This window comes from Mytilus californianus, unplaced genomic scaffold (genome assembly GCF_021869535.1).
Source record: "Mytilus californianus isolate M0D057914Y unplaced genomic scaffold, xbMytCali1.0.p SCAF_4, whole genome shotgun sequence".
Taxonomy (NCBI): domain Eukaryota; kingdom Metazoa; phylum Mollusca; class Bivalvia; order Mytilida; family Mytilidae; genus Mytilus; species Mytilus californianus.
The window spans coordinates 92,111,506-92,126,849 of NW_026262690.1; the positions used below are offsets into that span (position 1 = coordinate 92,111,506).

The 15,344-nt window shown below is 33.0% G+C and overlaps 1 protein-coding gene across 3 annotated transcripts in view; it reads right to left on the minus strand.

The window, feature by feature from the left end:
- LOC127738883 (Golgi resident protein GCP60-like) overlaps nucleotides 1–8,219 on the minus strand; it is a 47,645-nt gene extending 39,426 nt beyond the window's left edge. For 2 of the 3 annotated variants that reach the window (XM_052250352.1, XM_052250351.1), the window contains exons 1-2: nucleotides 8,019–8,219; nucleotides 5,024–5,165 (exon numbers count right to left, since the gene is read on the minus strand). In XM_052250352.1, coding sequence (XP_052106312.1) covers nucleotides 5,024–5,165; nucleotides 8,019–8,190 — 314 coding nt within the window. In that variant the 5' untranslated portion in view covers nucleotides 8,191–8,219. The remainder of the gene's footprint in view (nucleotides 1–5,023; nucleotides 5,166–8,018) is intronic. The other variant, XM_052250353.1, reaches the window with a different exon arrangement.
- Nucleotides 8,220–15,344: the final 7,125 nt, after the last annotated feature.

Here is a 15,344-nt window from a genome sequence, read left to right on the forward strand (position 1 = left end):
TCACATGACCAACTGCCTACAGAATTTTAAATAAGAATGCACAGCTGAAATCATTCCATTCATAAAATATAGTTAACCCATCGCTTATAGTATCTAATATGTGAACCTAATCATGAAGACTTAACTTTGACCAATAATCCATGAAAATGAGGTCAAGGTCAAATGAACCCTGCCTGAAGAAAAAATATGCTGCATAATGCACCTTACAATATCATTCCATAGACCATATAGTTGACCTTTTGCTTATAATATCCGAGAAATGGACTTAATCCTGAATCAATGATCCGAGAAATGGGGTCAAGGTCAAGTGAACCTGATCTGACAAACATGTAGACCTTGCAAGGATTATACCAAATATGCTCATCCTACAAAATGAGTGAGACATGTATCTGATAAATACTATACAGCCTGAGGAAGTGGACTGGGCTAAATAATCCCCATTAAAAGAGATATGCCAATTATAATACAGCTGCATGCCAAATTACAAACAGACAGCAGTCGCCAACAAAAATAAAAACAAAGAAACTTAAGTGGGAGGTACTCTTTTGATATAGATCTAATATATACCATATGAGGAAATAGCAATAAATGGATGCAGAAAAATCAAAAACATCTGAAAAATAGATTTTTTTTATTCTGGATAAAAGATTGTGTTAGAATTAATGATTGAATAAAACAAAATTATACTGAGAAATCATGACAAAGCGAAACAAAATAAAATCTTTAGTTTCACAAAAAAGTCAAACATTAAAACATAAAAAAAATCGTATTAATTACAAATATAACAAATTAAGAAATTTTTGGTTATCAATATTAAATACTATTATCATTCAATCATGCACGCTTCAAGAAAAAGCTTCTCTGATGGAAAGCAGAGCAGTTTTTTTTTTACAAAATGCAAATTTGGAAATAGAAATTTATTGCAGAAATATTATAACAGCGTAATTATTTGAATGGAAAAGAAACAAGTTACATTTACAAGTATTGTGTTGATGCGGGAACAATGATTATACACTTCCCCATATAAATGTTGTAGCAAAACAAACAAATTTATGCATGACATCACAACTGAACCATTCGAAGGTCATTATATGCATTCCAATTTTAGATCTGCAACTACATTGAAAAGGCTTATTTTTCAACAGAACATTATTATGCAACTTTGTCTGATTGTCCAATGACCATGCTAGAAACTTATACAACAGCAAACTTGGAATAGACTATTTTCATATTACCGACTTTTGACTCCCGATTATATAATTTGTCGAATGGTTACCTTGGACATCATAGTACCAAGTCAGGTAAGAGCAAGCTAAAGAAGTAAAACCAAGCTTTCAATCGGTACAATTTTGGGGGAAAATTACGTGCTTAACATTTTTGTTTCACTACAAAATCATCGGAAAACAGTAAACTTTCCCCTCAAATTACACCCATTATATGTTTGATTTTACTTATTTTGGTTGCTCTTACTTGACCGAGTACCATGATGTCCAAGGTAACCAGTCGAAAAATTATATAATCCAGAGTCAAAAGTCGGTAATATGAAAATAGTGTATTGAGAAGCTAAAAGTTGTCCAGGGTAAAAACAACATCAACACTCACCACATACTGGGATCTGTACTTAGTCTGGTGCTAAATTATACAAACTGAACTTGTAAAGCGAAAAGGCAACTTAATATAAATCATGCTGTGTTAAGATGGAGAATACTAGGTAACAGCAGCCAGACACCACCAAAGCATTCAAGACTTAGAACAAGTCTGGTTAAACCTTGACCAAGATCGCACTGACTACAGACTGTCTTTTGGGACTTGCTTAGAATCTCAAGTCTTAGTTAAATGTAATTTGTTTTGATTTTTATCTAATTATTGCAGTATCAGTCCAGTTGTCTGACATGACAATATGTTGTATATACAATGCCAGTATAATACAAAACTTGTGTCGAGCTGTCCTGCTGACCTTCAAAGTTGATGGGCATACCCTAAACTCTAATTGCCTTTTTGTCTTTATGGATAGTTGTCACATTTGCAATCATTCCACAAATCCTTAGTTTTATATAGACAATTGCAACATATCCTTCATTTTATAAAGTCAATAAGGCCAAAATAAAAGATAAGTTTGTTTTCCCTACCAGCAGTCTTCATGCTTAACCACAGGCCCACCAGCCAAGGCTTGTAAAAATGCTGTCAGGCCTGTAAAAATCATCTTTACAGGCCAATAGAATCCAACTAAAATTTTTATAAAATTCAGTTTCAGGCCTGTAGATTTAAAACTTTATCGTGAAGACTGAACCAGGGTCAATTATTTGCTTGTCTATTATTTTTGTTATTGGAAGAGAGTGTGCAAATCTGAGATTTCCACAAAAAATTGTGGTGTACCCAAAGTTGGTTCAGCAATTATCAGAATCATCTGATCTTCAAAGATAGATCAAAATCCATCAAAATTCAAGAATAAAAAAAAAATATTTATATCATGTCTGAAACCAAGTGTTAAAATTTTAGAGTATATCTTGCAATCAAACACTTCAAAACTACACAGTCTTGACTGAAATATTAGCAACATGAAACAGCAGCCTTGATTAAAATATGTGTATTTTAAAGAGTCTTTTCTGCAATCTTAAAATATCTGCCAGTCTGGTCTACTCTTAAACCATGATTCTGGAGGAGGGAGACTATTTTTTAATTATGGCTTCAAACTATTAATACCTGTTATCATTACAAAAATCATTAACCAAAAAAAAAAAGGAGTCAACAATAATAACCAATGGCAAGCATTCTGATATAAAAGACAACACATAAGCATTTATCGCACTGCGGGTAAATTATCACATTGTGATTGGTTTAACGCCGTCACGTGGGGACCCCCTATGGATCGGTAGGGGATTTTTATATTTCATAGGGGGTTCATGAAGTCATGTCTACTGTTAATGGTGACGTCATCTGTTGATGTTGTTGTGTTTCAGTTTATTTTTCTACGAAACGCAGCAGAAAAAGTCCCGTGTGCGATAAATTTGTTATACGGTTCACTACTGACCCCCTACGGACCATAGAGGGTGAATAAAATCCATAGGAGATTTGGCCTTCGGCCTCACCCCCTATGGATTTTACTAACCCTCTATGGATCCATAGGGGGTCAGTAGCAAACCATATAACTTATAGTGGTGGGTTATAAAAATAAGGCCACCCTTAACAAATTTTTTGTTTGATGTTGCCTACCTATGCCTTATAGGGTTGGGTAGGTAGGTAGGGACTTTTTTTGGCCAACAACATATGTTACATGTTTTAGACAAGAAAAAGACATTAGAGCACCAAACAAACTTTTATAAAAAAATTTGAAACGATTTGTGCCATAAAAGTTTTGGGGTTGGTTGCTTTTTAGGAGGGAAGGAAGGCAACATCAAGCAATGAAAATTTCATTTTGGGCCTAAGAAGATGTGGTATGATTACCAATGAGACAACAAGTTTTTTACCTACAAAAATGAAACATACACATACTATTTCTTTTTTCAGAATATTCATAAGAATTCAAAAAAGGAAAAAAAAACCTTTCTAGTGACAAAACAGACTGTGACTGACACTTGCATACAAAGAGCGATAAGTTTGATAGACATGCCCTCTCTGAGTCTACTCCACTCCCAGTGCTCTTAATCCATTTGAACAAGAAGAAGTTCTAAATTCAAATACAGCAGATAACAGCATTTATAACATTGATTGCAATGAATTATCATGATTTCCCAGTGAAAAAAAAACCAGATAATTTCACATGTGAAATAAATCTGATAATGTCCCCCTCTGACGTCAAACAACAAAGGGAGTTGTCAAGACGTTGTCGATGAGTTTCCATCAAAACAGTTGAGAATGCGTAGAAAAATATAGTTCCATCATTTTCTTCTTAATTTCCACTAAATGTCCATGGTCAATGTAATAAAGAGAATTAACTAATGCAAGAATCAAAATATAAAGAAATATTCAACTCATGACCAAAGAACACTAATAATTAACTCGTGCACTACATACATTTGTAAATTAATGTGTCGTTCAATCATTTGTTGACTATTTTTCTGTATTTGAAGTTGTGGATTAGTTATTCTTTAATTACATTCCAAGTAAATAATCTATACATTAATATTTGCATATGCTTTTGCACAAAATAGAATCTATAAATTAAATTCATTAAAAGTTAAACTATCAGGTTCACACTGGACAACTGCTAGCCCTCAATAGTTGAATTATCAAAAATTTTATATTAAATACAAGTGTAAATGTATACATTGTTATCAAAAGATCGTGTAAATAAAATAACTTTAATATGTAATTTGTTCAGGACCAACAGATGTATAATATTATATGTTAACAGCCTTCCATCCAATTATTTTCACAAATCTTCATATTGTGTCACATATGACTGTAAACTGATTACATGACATATTGCAGAATGCAGAATGATGCAGGTTAAAAAAGTAAATTTAAGTAGATGACTATTGATTGAAATTGTTAACAAGATGCTGTATATGTTCACAATAGGGCAACTTTATTAGATGTAATACAATGTTTACAACAAATGGGGATACACAATGTCCTGTTACCAACTGGGTTATTTTTCAAACTATTAAAGGACAAGCAAATGTTACTGTCATACATGTATGTATGATATGAACTCAGTTTTGTCCTAGACCAACAGGCTAGGCCAAATTTTAATATTGCTAAAAAAATAATTGAGTGTCTGAAGGAAATAGATCATTTCTACTGGAAAGTCCGACGCATTCTGATTTTGTTTTGACCATTCCTAGCTTTTATTCCTAAAATTTCCTAAGCTTGGGGCAAAATTTGCAGTCTGATTTCACCCTACAGGAATCACCCAAATCTTTCTGCACTCAATACAAGTACATTTATACTTGTAAGCGTGAAAGATTGCCAAAATTAGCAACAGAGCAAAATTCAAGATGTCACAAGCAAAATTGTGAAGTTCAAGATTTCACATGTAAAAGTCTGAAATTCAAGATTTCACCGAGATTATAGTTCTTACCTCCTATCATTGCCTACAACATCTAGGAATCCAACATCTGGAGATACATCATTACGATATTTCCCATGGGCTGCTTGCTTTGTATATGCTACTAATCTCAGCTTTTCTTTGTAAGTTAAATGTATAGCCTTTCCATCTTTTTCTGGAAATAAATAACACACTCTTTTAAAATAACAGAAAATGTGGAATACACCTAAATGAGAAAATAAACCAATCCCACCTCCTTTACCATATATATGTATCTAATTTTCAAATGATTATCATTATTTTGTACAATATGCATACCAATAGGCTACATGTATATTACCATTAATAATATGAATGTGTATTAATGTGCAGTTTAATTGACTTTACAGTAGAGTGGAACATTGGAAGTAAACATTTACAACTGTACTGAACAAATATTGCAACTGTATATTACATGTACATGTGTGTAGTTCTGGGTGATCTTTTCATCACCTCAAAATCACTGTGGTCATCACATGATAAAAAAAGTTCTCAGTGCCAAATTTTAACATAATTAACTTCCCAATGTAACAGGTTGTTATAAAACAGATGGCGATGCAGTCAAATAAAAGCTGTTTTCTGTACGAGTAAGCATTACAGCTGTTATCATAATGCTAGCAAGTTAAAGGTTTGGTTGGCTTGCTTGCTTTTTTTTGTATTAATGTTTGCTCAAGCATTGTAATTAAGATTGACGTCTGAAAACAATATATAAATAATAAAGGCAGAGTTAAATTTGTATACTTTATACTTAAATTTGATTGGACACTAACAAATAATCAAATTTACCTATATACAGGTTTAACTCCACCTACTTACAAAAATGTATATTGTTGCAGATGTCAATCTTAATTACAATGCTTGAGCAAACATTAATACAAACAAAGCAAGCAAGGCAAGCAAGCCAACCAAACTCTTACTCTGCATGCAATAGCAAATCGACTGTAATTCTAATGGTTTTTTTTTGGCTGTATGAATTGTTTGACCAAATGCACTGATTACATGTATTAAGTGGTGGGTAAAAAACAGGATGATACAGGAGACAGGGCTCTCGCTACCGGTAGACTGGGGCGAATAAGTTGCTTTCCCTTTGGTCACTTTGCTTTTCCCAGACTGTCAAAAAGAATGTCTAGTTGCCCTGGTTTTCACAACAGTCACTTTCGTCATCGGCAAGTTCCCTTTTTTACTAAGTTGATGAGACAAGGTGAAAGCATTGACTTTACAGATTGGTTGTATGTTATATCAAAGAAGCAACTTTTTCTGATGTATTATTTTACACTACATCAAAACATTCTGATTTTTAGGCACAATAAATTTGTTAACATCATTAGAACATGATGAAAATAGCCTTTAGTTACATGTACATGTACATGATACATCCTTTTATTGCATTATAAACATAATTCATAACATGAAAGTTACATTGTACACATTTCATGTACATGTAGCTCTTTTAATTTTTTTAAACAGAATAGTTGTCTTATATACCAATCTCTAGTTTGTTCTAAATACCATTAAAAAAAAGTTTTCCTACAATTTTTCAGCACCACAATAGAAAATATTTGATGTCACAGAACAGAACTGATTGTTTTGCAATGATCATTATAGGCAGGGCTTTGGAATTTTTTGAAAATGCACTAATCCATGGGAAAGTTATCTTACAATTATACTTTCCCGTTCTGATGAACCTGTTTTTCATGGTCATACAGACGGTCTCTGTCCTTTTTATCAATTTCATCTGGTTTGATTACATTACTGATTTAATAAGTCTAATATTTCCGTTTCTTTGATGAATCGGCAGAGATAATATAGTTATGCAAACTCATGGCTTTATGACCTCCATTACTGTTTACTGATATAATAACTAACTACCGCTGTAAACGCAAGGAAACAAGTGACTGCTTCAGGGAACCAGTTTCTAAACTAGATTTTGTCCAATAACCGACTTTGTCAAACAAGAATATGACGCACCAGAAAGTACCTCGTAAAGACAATTTACTTACCCGAGGGAAAACTGGTACCTGCGTTTTTGTTTACCCGACAATTTTTTACTTTCCCTGGGAAACGGGAATTCCGAAGCCCTGTTACATGTAGGTCACGCTACACAACATTGAGGTCACTAGCCTTGGCATTCCAGAATTTGAAATTTGTGAATGATTATTCCTCAACATGAATGAAATATTTGCCACTGAATGTTAAGCAAGCAACAATAAGTCAATACAATTTGATATAACTTTTTAGGCAATTTAAATTATGACAAGTGCCTTTAACATTCGTAAATGTGATATATCTTGGATAATTGAAGTTGTTTAAAGGAAGATGTTAAATATAAAAAACTATCAAACCCTAAACTATCATAGCACATCTTATCGTATATTTGTTATGAAAACATTTGGTTTTGCAATGTTATAAATGCTGATTTGCCCAAGTCATATTCATCATATTGCTGCCCAGGGCAAATATGGACTTCCTCGTTAAGTAATATCCCGCCTTTCCGTGCAAAAAAACATATCTACCCTCTTCTGATTTGGAGAATCATGTACAGACTTTGAAAATTACTTTATTATTTAGTCACCCGGCCATTTATAATATTTTCATATTCCGAGTGATGGCTTTAGAAATTCTCTAAAAAAAGTGCACTTTCCCGAGGTGAGCCACACTAGCATTGCAGTTGTTCACCATAATAATATATTAAATCTTCCCTTCACATGTACAATATATCATGTGCAGTTAAATGAATTTGTTGCTATGCTACCCTTCATTACTTGAAGCTTCAGGTGTGAAGAAAGGCAGTGATGAAATTTGATAAATTGCTATTTCAGTTTGAGTGTAAAATTTTGTATTAATCTATTGACCAAAGAGCATGAAGAGTGCAATACCAAATTTTACACTACTAAACTGAAATAGCAATACCAAATTCATTGATTGTTTATAACATTTCAACCGGCTAGAACTTTGTGTGGTAAAAATAGTGTTGAGAAGTCATGTTTACCGCTGCCATTCGTTGTACCTTTGTAAAATCTTAAGGCAAGCTTATATAGGTCAGGCAGTGGAAATCCCCATTGACTTATAAAATCATCACTCGATTTATCAGGGGAAGTGTTTTCGCCATTTTGCAGGGTCATAGTTTTGACTTCACTGGCAAGTTTGTCGGTGTCAGCCATAGTTGAAATACCACTTCCGGCCACGTCCAGCGAGGCTCTTTTCGAGTCAAATCGGTACATCGTGAAAACCCGGAAACTATAAATTAAGACTATTGTAATGAATAGGCACTGGCTATGATTACCCGCAATCAGTAACAATAATATTAAGATGGTTAGTGCCTTAAAGTTTGTCTTGTTGACGATTCATCAAATTTTTTATTTGCAAATTAGTTGAGCTTAATGCTACATAAAAATGATTTTATCTTACAAAATTTATGGTACAATATCTAAACGGATTAATATAGATGAGACCAATTCGTTCAGATGGCTTAATTATCGCCTATACAACTCCATACAATTTCATAGTTAACAGGATGGTGCCATTCCGATTTAGTGCGAATACAACAGTATACCTCATTGCACTCCTTACCTTGTTTATCAGGCATTGATTCCGTTTATTGATGTACATATTAGAAAACATCAAGGATAGTATTTTAACTGGTTGTTTTCTTTTTAGCGGAATTCATTATAACTCCGATTTTGAAAATACACTGTGTCCTAAAATATAACACAGTTGTCTATTTAAACGTAAAAATAAATGTTTTTTTGTTTAGCTTTTTTTTTAAAGTTTTACAAGTCTCTCAGAATACAGTTTCTCCTTTTTCTCCTTATTGCACTTTCAAACATGAAGAACATCAAATTTTAGTACTAAAATTCTTATTTGAGAATCGTTTTGTAGTATATGTATTCCGTTAATAAAAATCTATGATTGCATATACTAAATATCTTTGATATACAAACAGACGTTTTGAAAAATATTTTTTTCTGCAAAACTTTTTAAAGGAAATACTACCGAAATGGAGATATAAGTAGTATAAATGTTCCAAGTAAAGTTCATGACCTGAAAAGATCACCGAGAATACGATACTGTTACGAAATGTTGTTGTCCGTATTCATTGACAGACATTTTACGACAGTCATTGTTTTGTAGCGACATCACAAAGTACAACTTCATTTGTTCCTAACGCGACAACGCTTTTCAAAAATACAAATGTTTCTGTAAATTTTATACTTGTTGTAAACTAAACGATCAATTTAAAAGGCCAACAATATATCAATTGTGAAATACATGAGAGTACAGAAAAGACAGACATTCAAAGCCTGATTCATAACCTTGTGGAGGCACAATTTATTTTGTTTTAGTTCAACGGTTTCGTGTAATCATTATTTATTTGAAAACTCATCAGAAAATTCACAAGGAGCAAGGCTCGAATTCAATCTTAATTGACAAGGATTTTCAGTTTTCCTACCGAAGGTCGGTGGTTTTCTCCGGCTTCCTCCACCAATAAAAACTGACCGCCACGAAATAGAACAATATTGTTGAAAGTGGCGTTAAACACAAATCAATCAAACTATCATAAGGAGCAATACAAAAGAAACTGCTAAAAAATCATGGATCATACAAGATTACCATAATTACATTAAACTCTTGGTCATTTTGAAAGAGCCTTTAATGAATTGTCAGTGAAATATCTTATTTATCTAACAAGTGTGGACACAGATCAGTGTGGATAGTATGCTTGGGTGTTTGACAGTGTTTTCTGACAAAAAAGAGTTCTCTGGTTTTTCCCCATAGGGTTCTATGTTGAACTGTTGTGCACAGTGACAGCCAACTTGTACCAAACACTGAAAATAGCAGTGTCTTATTTAATATTGAGTTTTAATGTTCGACTGTCATGGAGGAGACACTACTTTAAATCAGTGCCGACTGTTCATAGATTTTATTTAGCTAGACATTTAATATCAAATCTACATACTGGCCAACGTACCTGCATGCATGTAATATTTGTATGGTTTTATTTATGTTCCTTTGAGGTGGTCATTACTTACTTGTCTAACCACGACATATTACATGGCAATATGTATGACCAATTATAACTAGTTTAGTCAATGGATAAGAGTTGGCATTTGATATGCATTGCGTCGGCTAGAATCTTCGTCGATTTGGGCAGGGTACAACATGAACTGGTTTGAGAAATATGATCATTCAACAGTATTTTGAAACCTTCTTCATGTAAAGAAAAAAAACCTCGGATACTGTTCGGATTTCATTACCTTAAGAAACTAATATCGATAAAAATGTTGTGTTTTTTGTTTCATTTCAATTTGATTTTTAAATTTTAAATTGCTAAAGGTTGAGCATTTTCTCCCGTTACTTCAAAACGGTTTTAACCTTCATTCATAATATTCCATATTTTTGTTATAAGCATAAATAAAAGGATATATGAGCAGAGGTGTAGGAATGAACTGAAAATTGTGGGAGGGGGCAAATATCTGCAATACTTTTTTTCTCAACAGTGGATGGAAAAGGGGGGGGGGCAGAAACAAGAAATGCATTACAAATTTGCTCAGAGAACTGGTACCGGTCCTGTTTTCACTTAATTCTCCTTCTTTTCCACGTTATATTGGTATTTTAAAATTTAATAAAGAAAAGAAAGAATTAAAATAAATACATTTAGACTTAATAAATATAAATTCTCAATTTAAAAAACCGCTTCGGTGGTCTATTGGTAGCGTATTCACCTCGAATGCGGGAGTTCCTGGTTTCGAACCCCGACCGGGTTAAACCAAAGACTTTAAAATTGGTATTTTCTGCTGCTCCCCTAAGCACGCGGCATTAAGGAGTAAGAGCAAAGACTGGTCGGCTCGGAGTCAGAATAATGTGTCCGGGCAAGGTGACATGTCTTCCTGCGGACTGTTACCTTGTGAACTAGCACGTTGAAATCCGGCTAAGCGGTGTCGGTCTAGTACAAAGCAGGGTAAATATCCATATCACTGGACATTAAGCAGCCATCCATCATCATCATCAATTAAAAACAAAGCAAGTAACAAATATGTTGCCTGTCTTTAGGAGCTCAATTTCTTTTAGATTAGCTTTTTGTTTCAAAAACTTTTGCCGTAAACATAATGATGAACAATTTTTTGGCAGATACTCCTTTGCAAACAATATAATCATATCTTTTTCACAACTACATTTATAATCAGCTTTATCATTCACCGAAATTAACGGAATACCTATTTTCTGTGCTCAATATCATACAACCTATATTGTCATGTAGAATAGAAACAGGATAACAATCTGTACCAAAACCAAATGTTTTTTTCGCTCACCACTTCGACAATTAACAACGTTAATAAAATACAATGAGCTTTATTATTTCATTGCTTATAAATTATTTTTCTAAAGTTTGACAATGGAATTGACTTTTTTTTGGGTACACAAATCCCAACATTTGACGTTAATAAAGCATGACATTACACGTAGCGTTTGTTCTAGAACGGGAACCTGTCGTGAATTTAAAAGTGATGTAACAGACGTATACGTCACACTACTACTGACGTCAATCGAAATGAAAATGTTATTTTTTTTTTAAACTAAATATTGTTTTTGTCACCACAACTAATTTGGGTATATTTAATACAACACAAACGATGAATCTGTACTTCAAAGAAATCTTCAGGTTTTCTTATAATGGGCCAAAATATTGGCCCCATGGCATTTTTGAGAGGTTACAAAGGCCAAAATATTGGCCTTATGGCACAGAACTTGTTAAGAAAATGCAGCTTTAATGTTTTTTCCCATAGGGTCAATGTTAAACTTTCGCCCTGTTTCCATGACAATGGCTTCCATTTTGGAATTTCTAAATATTGTCTGCACATCTAGGCATACCAGGTAACATTACCATAAAGTTTCATCCAGTTAGGTCTTATAATACAAATATTTTATTGGCACAAACACAATTACAATATTTTGAAAGGCCCATATTTCAGTACATTATAACAATGAATACAGCATAATGAAATAATATGTTATAATAAAGAAGCTAAAATCTCATTTCTATCTACCAGACATTTATGTATATTAGAACTTGTCACTTTCAGGACTTTTTAAAAAGAGTTGCTATTAATGCAACGTTTCATATTTAGCTGACTCTCACTACAACTTGTAGGAAGTATATTTAATATAATAGTTTTAAAGTTTATTCTGTATTTAAAAAATTTTTTGGTGGTCAATATTATAGCATAGTTCCATCAAAATTGGTACATGCAATTCTGAGAAAAAGCTTGGACAAAAAGTGTGGAAGAATAAAAATAAGAAAAAAAGAACGGAACAATAACAATATGTCACCCCAACTCCGTTGAGGGTGTCATAATAATCATTGTCACTTTCGAGACTAATTGCCGAAATGTATTTCCGGACAGGGGCCCGATTTCATACGAAAATTGTAGGTAACAATAATATCCCTTTTACATTTGCAAATTATGTCGGCTTTTGTGTAACATCGGGATACTTTGTACTGTCTTCGTGTTATTGTCCCGTATACAGGTTGTTTTATATATTTGAACAGAAAATGAATGCGTGTATATTTCAATTCGGAATAAGTTGTATCTTTATTCATGATCTTTCGGGTTTTTTTTTTTGTTTTGTTTTTTTATATTTTTGCTCTTCCGACATGAAAAATATAAAATAATTCAATTGAGAAAACTAACGGCCTAATTTATAACAAAACAATTAACGAAAAAAACAAATATGACAGACATGAACCAACGACAACCATTGAACTACAGGCCCCTGACTTGGGATGGACAGGCACATAAAGAATGTGGCGGGATTAAACATGTTTGATAGCGCTCCCCAAACTTGGGACAGTGGTGTAACAGCACAACATAAGAAGAAACTGTAAAAATCAGTTGAAAAAGATCTCATCAACAACTCATCAGATTGATATAAAGCAGAAAAACATGAAATGTATCTTCATCTGTATTGTTACACTGTAGATAACGAGTATTGCAGTACTGAATTTGTTGTCCAAATGATCGTAGATAACGAGTATTGCAGTACTGAATTTGTTGTCCAAATGATCGTAGATAACAAGTATTACAGTACTGAATTTGTTGTCCAAATGATCGTAGATAACAAGTATTGCAGTACTGAATTTGTTGTCCAAATGATCGTAGATAACAAGTATTGCAGTACTGAATTTGTTGTCCAAATAATCGTAGATAACAAGTATTACAGTACTGAGTTTGTTGTCCAAATGTTTTTTTTACTTTCGCCTTCAATATATTTTCACTTAAACATGAACAAATAACATGCATTTAAGGAATGACTGTAATATTTTTTCTGTCTATGAAGAAATAACATAAAAAATATGGTGCACACTGAATAACCCGCGTAGCGGGTTATTTAAAAGTGTGCACCACATTTTTTATGTTATTTCGAATAGACAGAAATAATATTAAAGTCATTTCTTATAATTTAATTCTAAAAAGAAGTAAATCATTATAAAAACGTTGATAACGTCTCGGTCACATGACAAAATTATGTCTATGAGCTGATAGACAAAACACATTCAGCCAATCAGAAGACGTGTTACATCCAAAATTAAGTTATAGATATTTCATATCTTTTGAATAGTTTTGTGGTGTTTCGTAAATTATACCATAGCTTTTGTTGAAACTCCCGGCAATAACCTCACGAGACGAAGTCGAGTGAGGTTGCCAAGGGGTTTCAACAAAAAACTATGGTATAATTTACGAAACACCACAAAACTAACCAAAATATATGAAATATCTGTTTTAACCTATTGCATATGTTGTTTAAAAATGTGTGTGTATTTCATATATTTTTGTTTATTAACTTTAAAAATAATTTTGATAAGAATCGGTCAAATTACCCTTTTAGGACCTTACACATTAAGCTCCGCCTACTTTCTAAAATACGCACGGGCTTCTGAAACAGCGGGAAAATCAGTTGGACAGGATTTTTCGACAGCGATGGATGCATATCTACATTGGTGACGGGTAACGTTACAGACTAAAAACTGTTGAAGGAATTATATGTTCTGCATATGAACGCAAGATATAGTTTGAAAGATTTCTGGAACCCAAATTTAAAGTTGAACTGCAAAGGGTTAGTTTTTTTTTATTTTATCAAAATATTTGAAATGTTTTTAAGTTTTTGGTATTAATTTATAATTCTGTGGAAATTTAATTCACAAGAATTTTTCTGAGAGTTTGGGTGAATCATTCCATGTTTTAATTTGTACCAGAAGCCCAAGTTGTACATTTAATTTAATTTAATTCAAAAGGATTTCAAAATGATCACGATTAAAGATCATTAAAAATCACATGTAGACTATAGATAATTTAAACAAAAAGTTCACCTTTATTTAGAGTAACCAGACGCTTTCTATTCTTAACGGCCCAACATTATAGTTATTACTGAAGCAAATCGTGAAATTAAGATGTATATAAAATCGGATACGGATCCAGGATTTTGAAAAGGAGAGGGGGGTCTAGCCATCCAACATTTGGAGTAATAATACGAATTATCTATGCATTTACCATATATAAAGCTTCTTGAAAGGGGCATGCCTTCTCCCTCCCTCCCCCTTAAAAAAGCCACCACGGTAAATTTCAACCTTTACATGTAGCTATACAGTTGAGCCTAAGGGACTACAATCCAAGTATACATCTCAATAACCGAAAATCGAATTATATTTTCAAGTATAATATAATAATAATATATTTATATATACTTTTTTTTTAAACTTTGTTCTTGAATCGAATTTTCATTCATTTAAAAATATAGGACAACGGAGTTGGTGTATGTGGGTTCGATTCCCACCCTAGGCATTCATTTATATCGGCTGGTGCAAAGCGGGCAGTTTAGCTTAGTGGCCCCACACTGACTGTTGTTCCTATTTCAAAAAATTCAGGCGGCCTCGGATAGGCCTTGCTATCTTTCTTTTTTTCTTTTCGAATACCAAATACAACAAAACCATGGTATAATTGTGAACATTATACCATAGATAGCTATGGTATAATTTTCGGTTATTGAGATTTATACTCTTGTTGCATTCCCATAGGTTACATAGTACAGCTATAGGTTAAATTATAAAAATATAGTGTCAAAAAATAGCAATGTCGACATGAACGTTATAATGTATACTATAATTACCCAAGGCGCAATCTATCTGGTCTTTTCCTTTTATTCACCTGTCACTGAGTATACATTGTAAAAGGGGTTTTCTAGCTGTATAAAGTATGTGCAATCATTTCGTATGTGCCATACAAATCCCACCAAAAAGACTTCGAATCGTCGATATCTG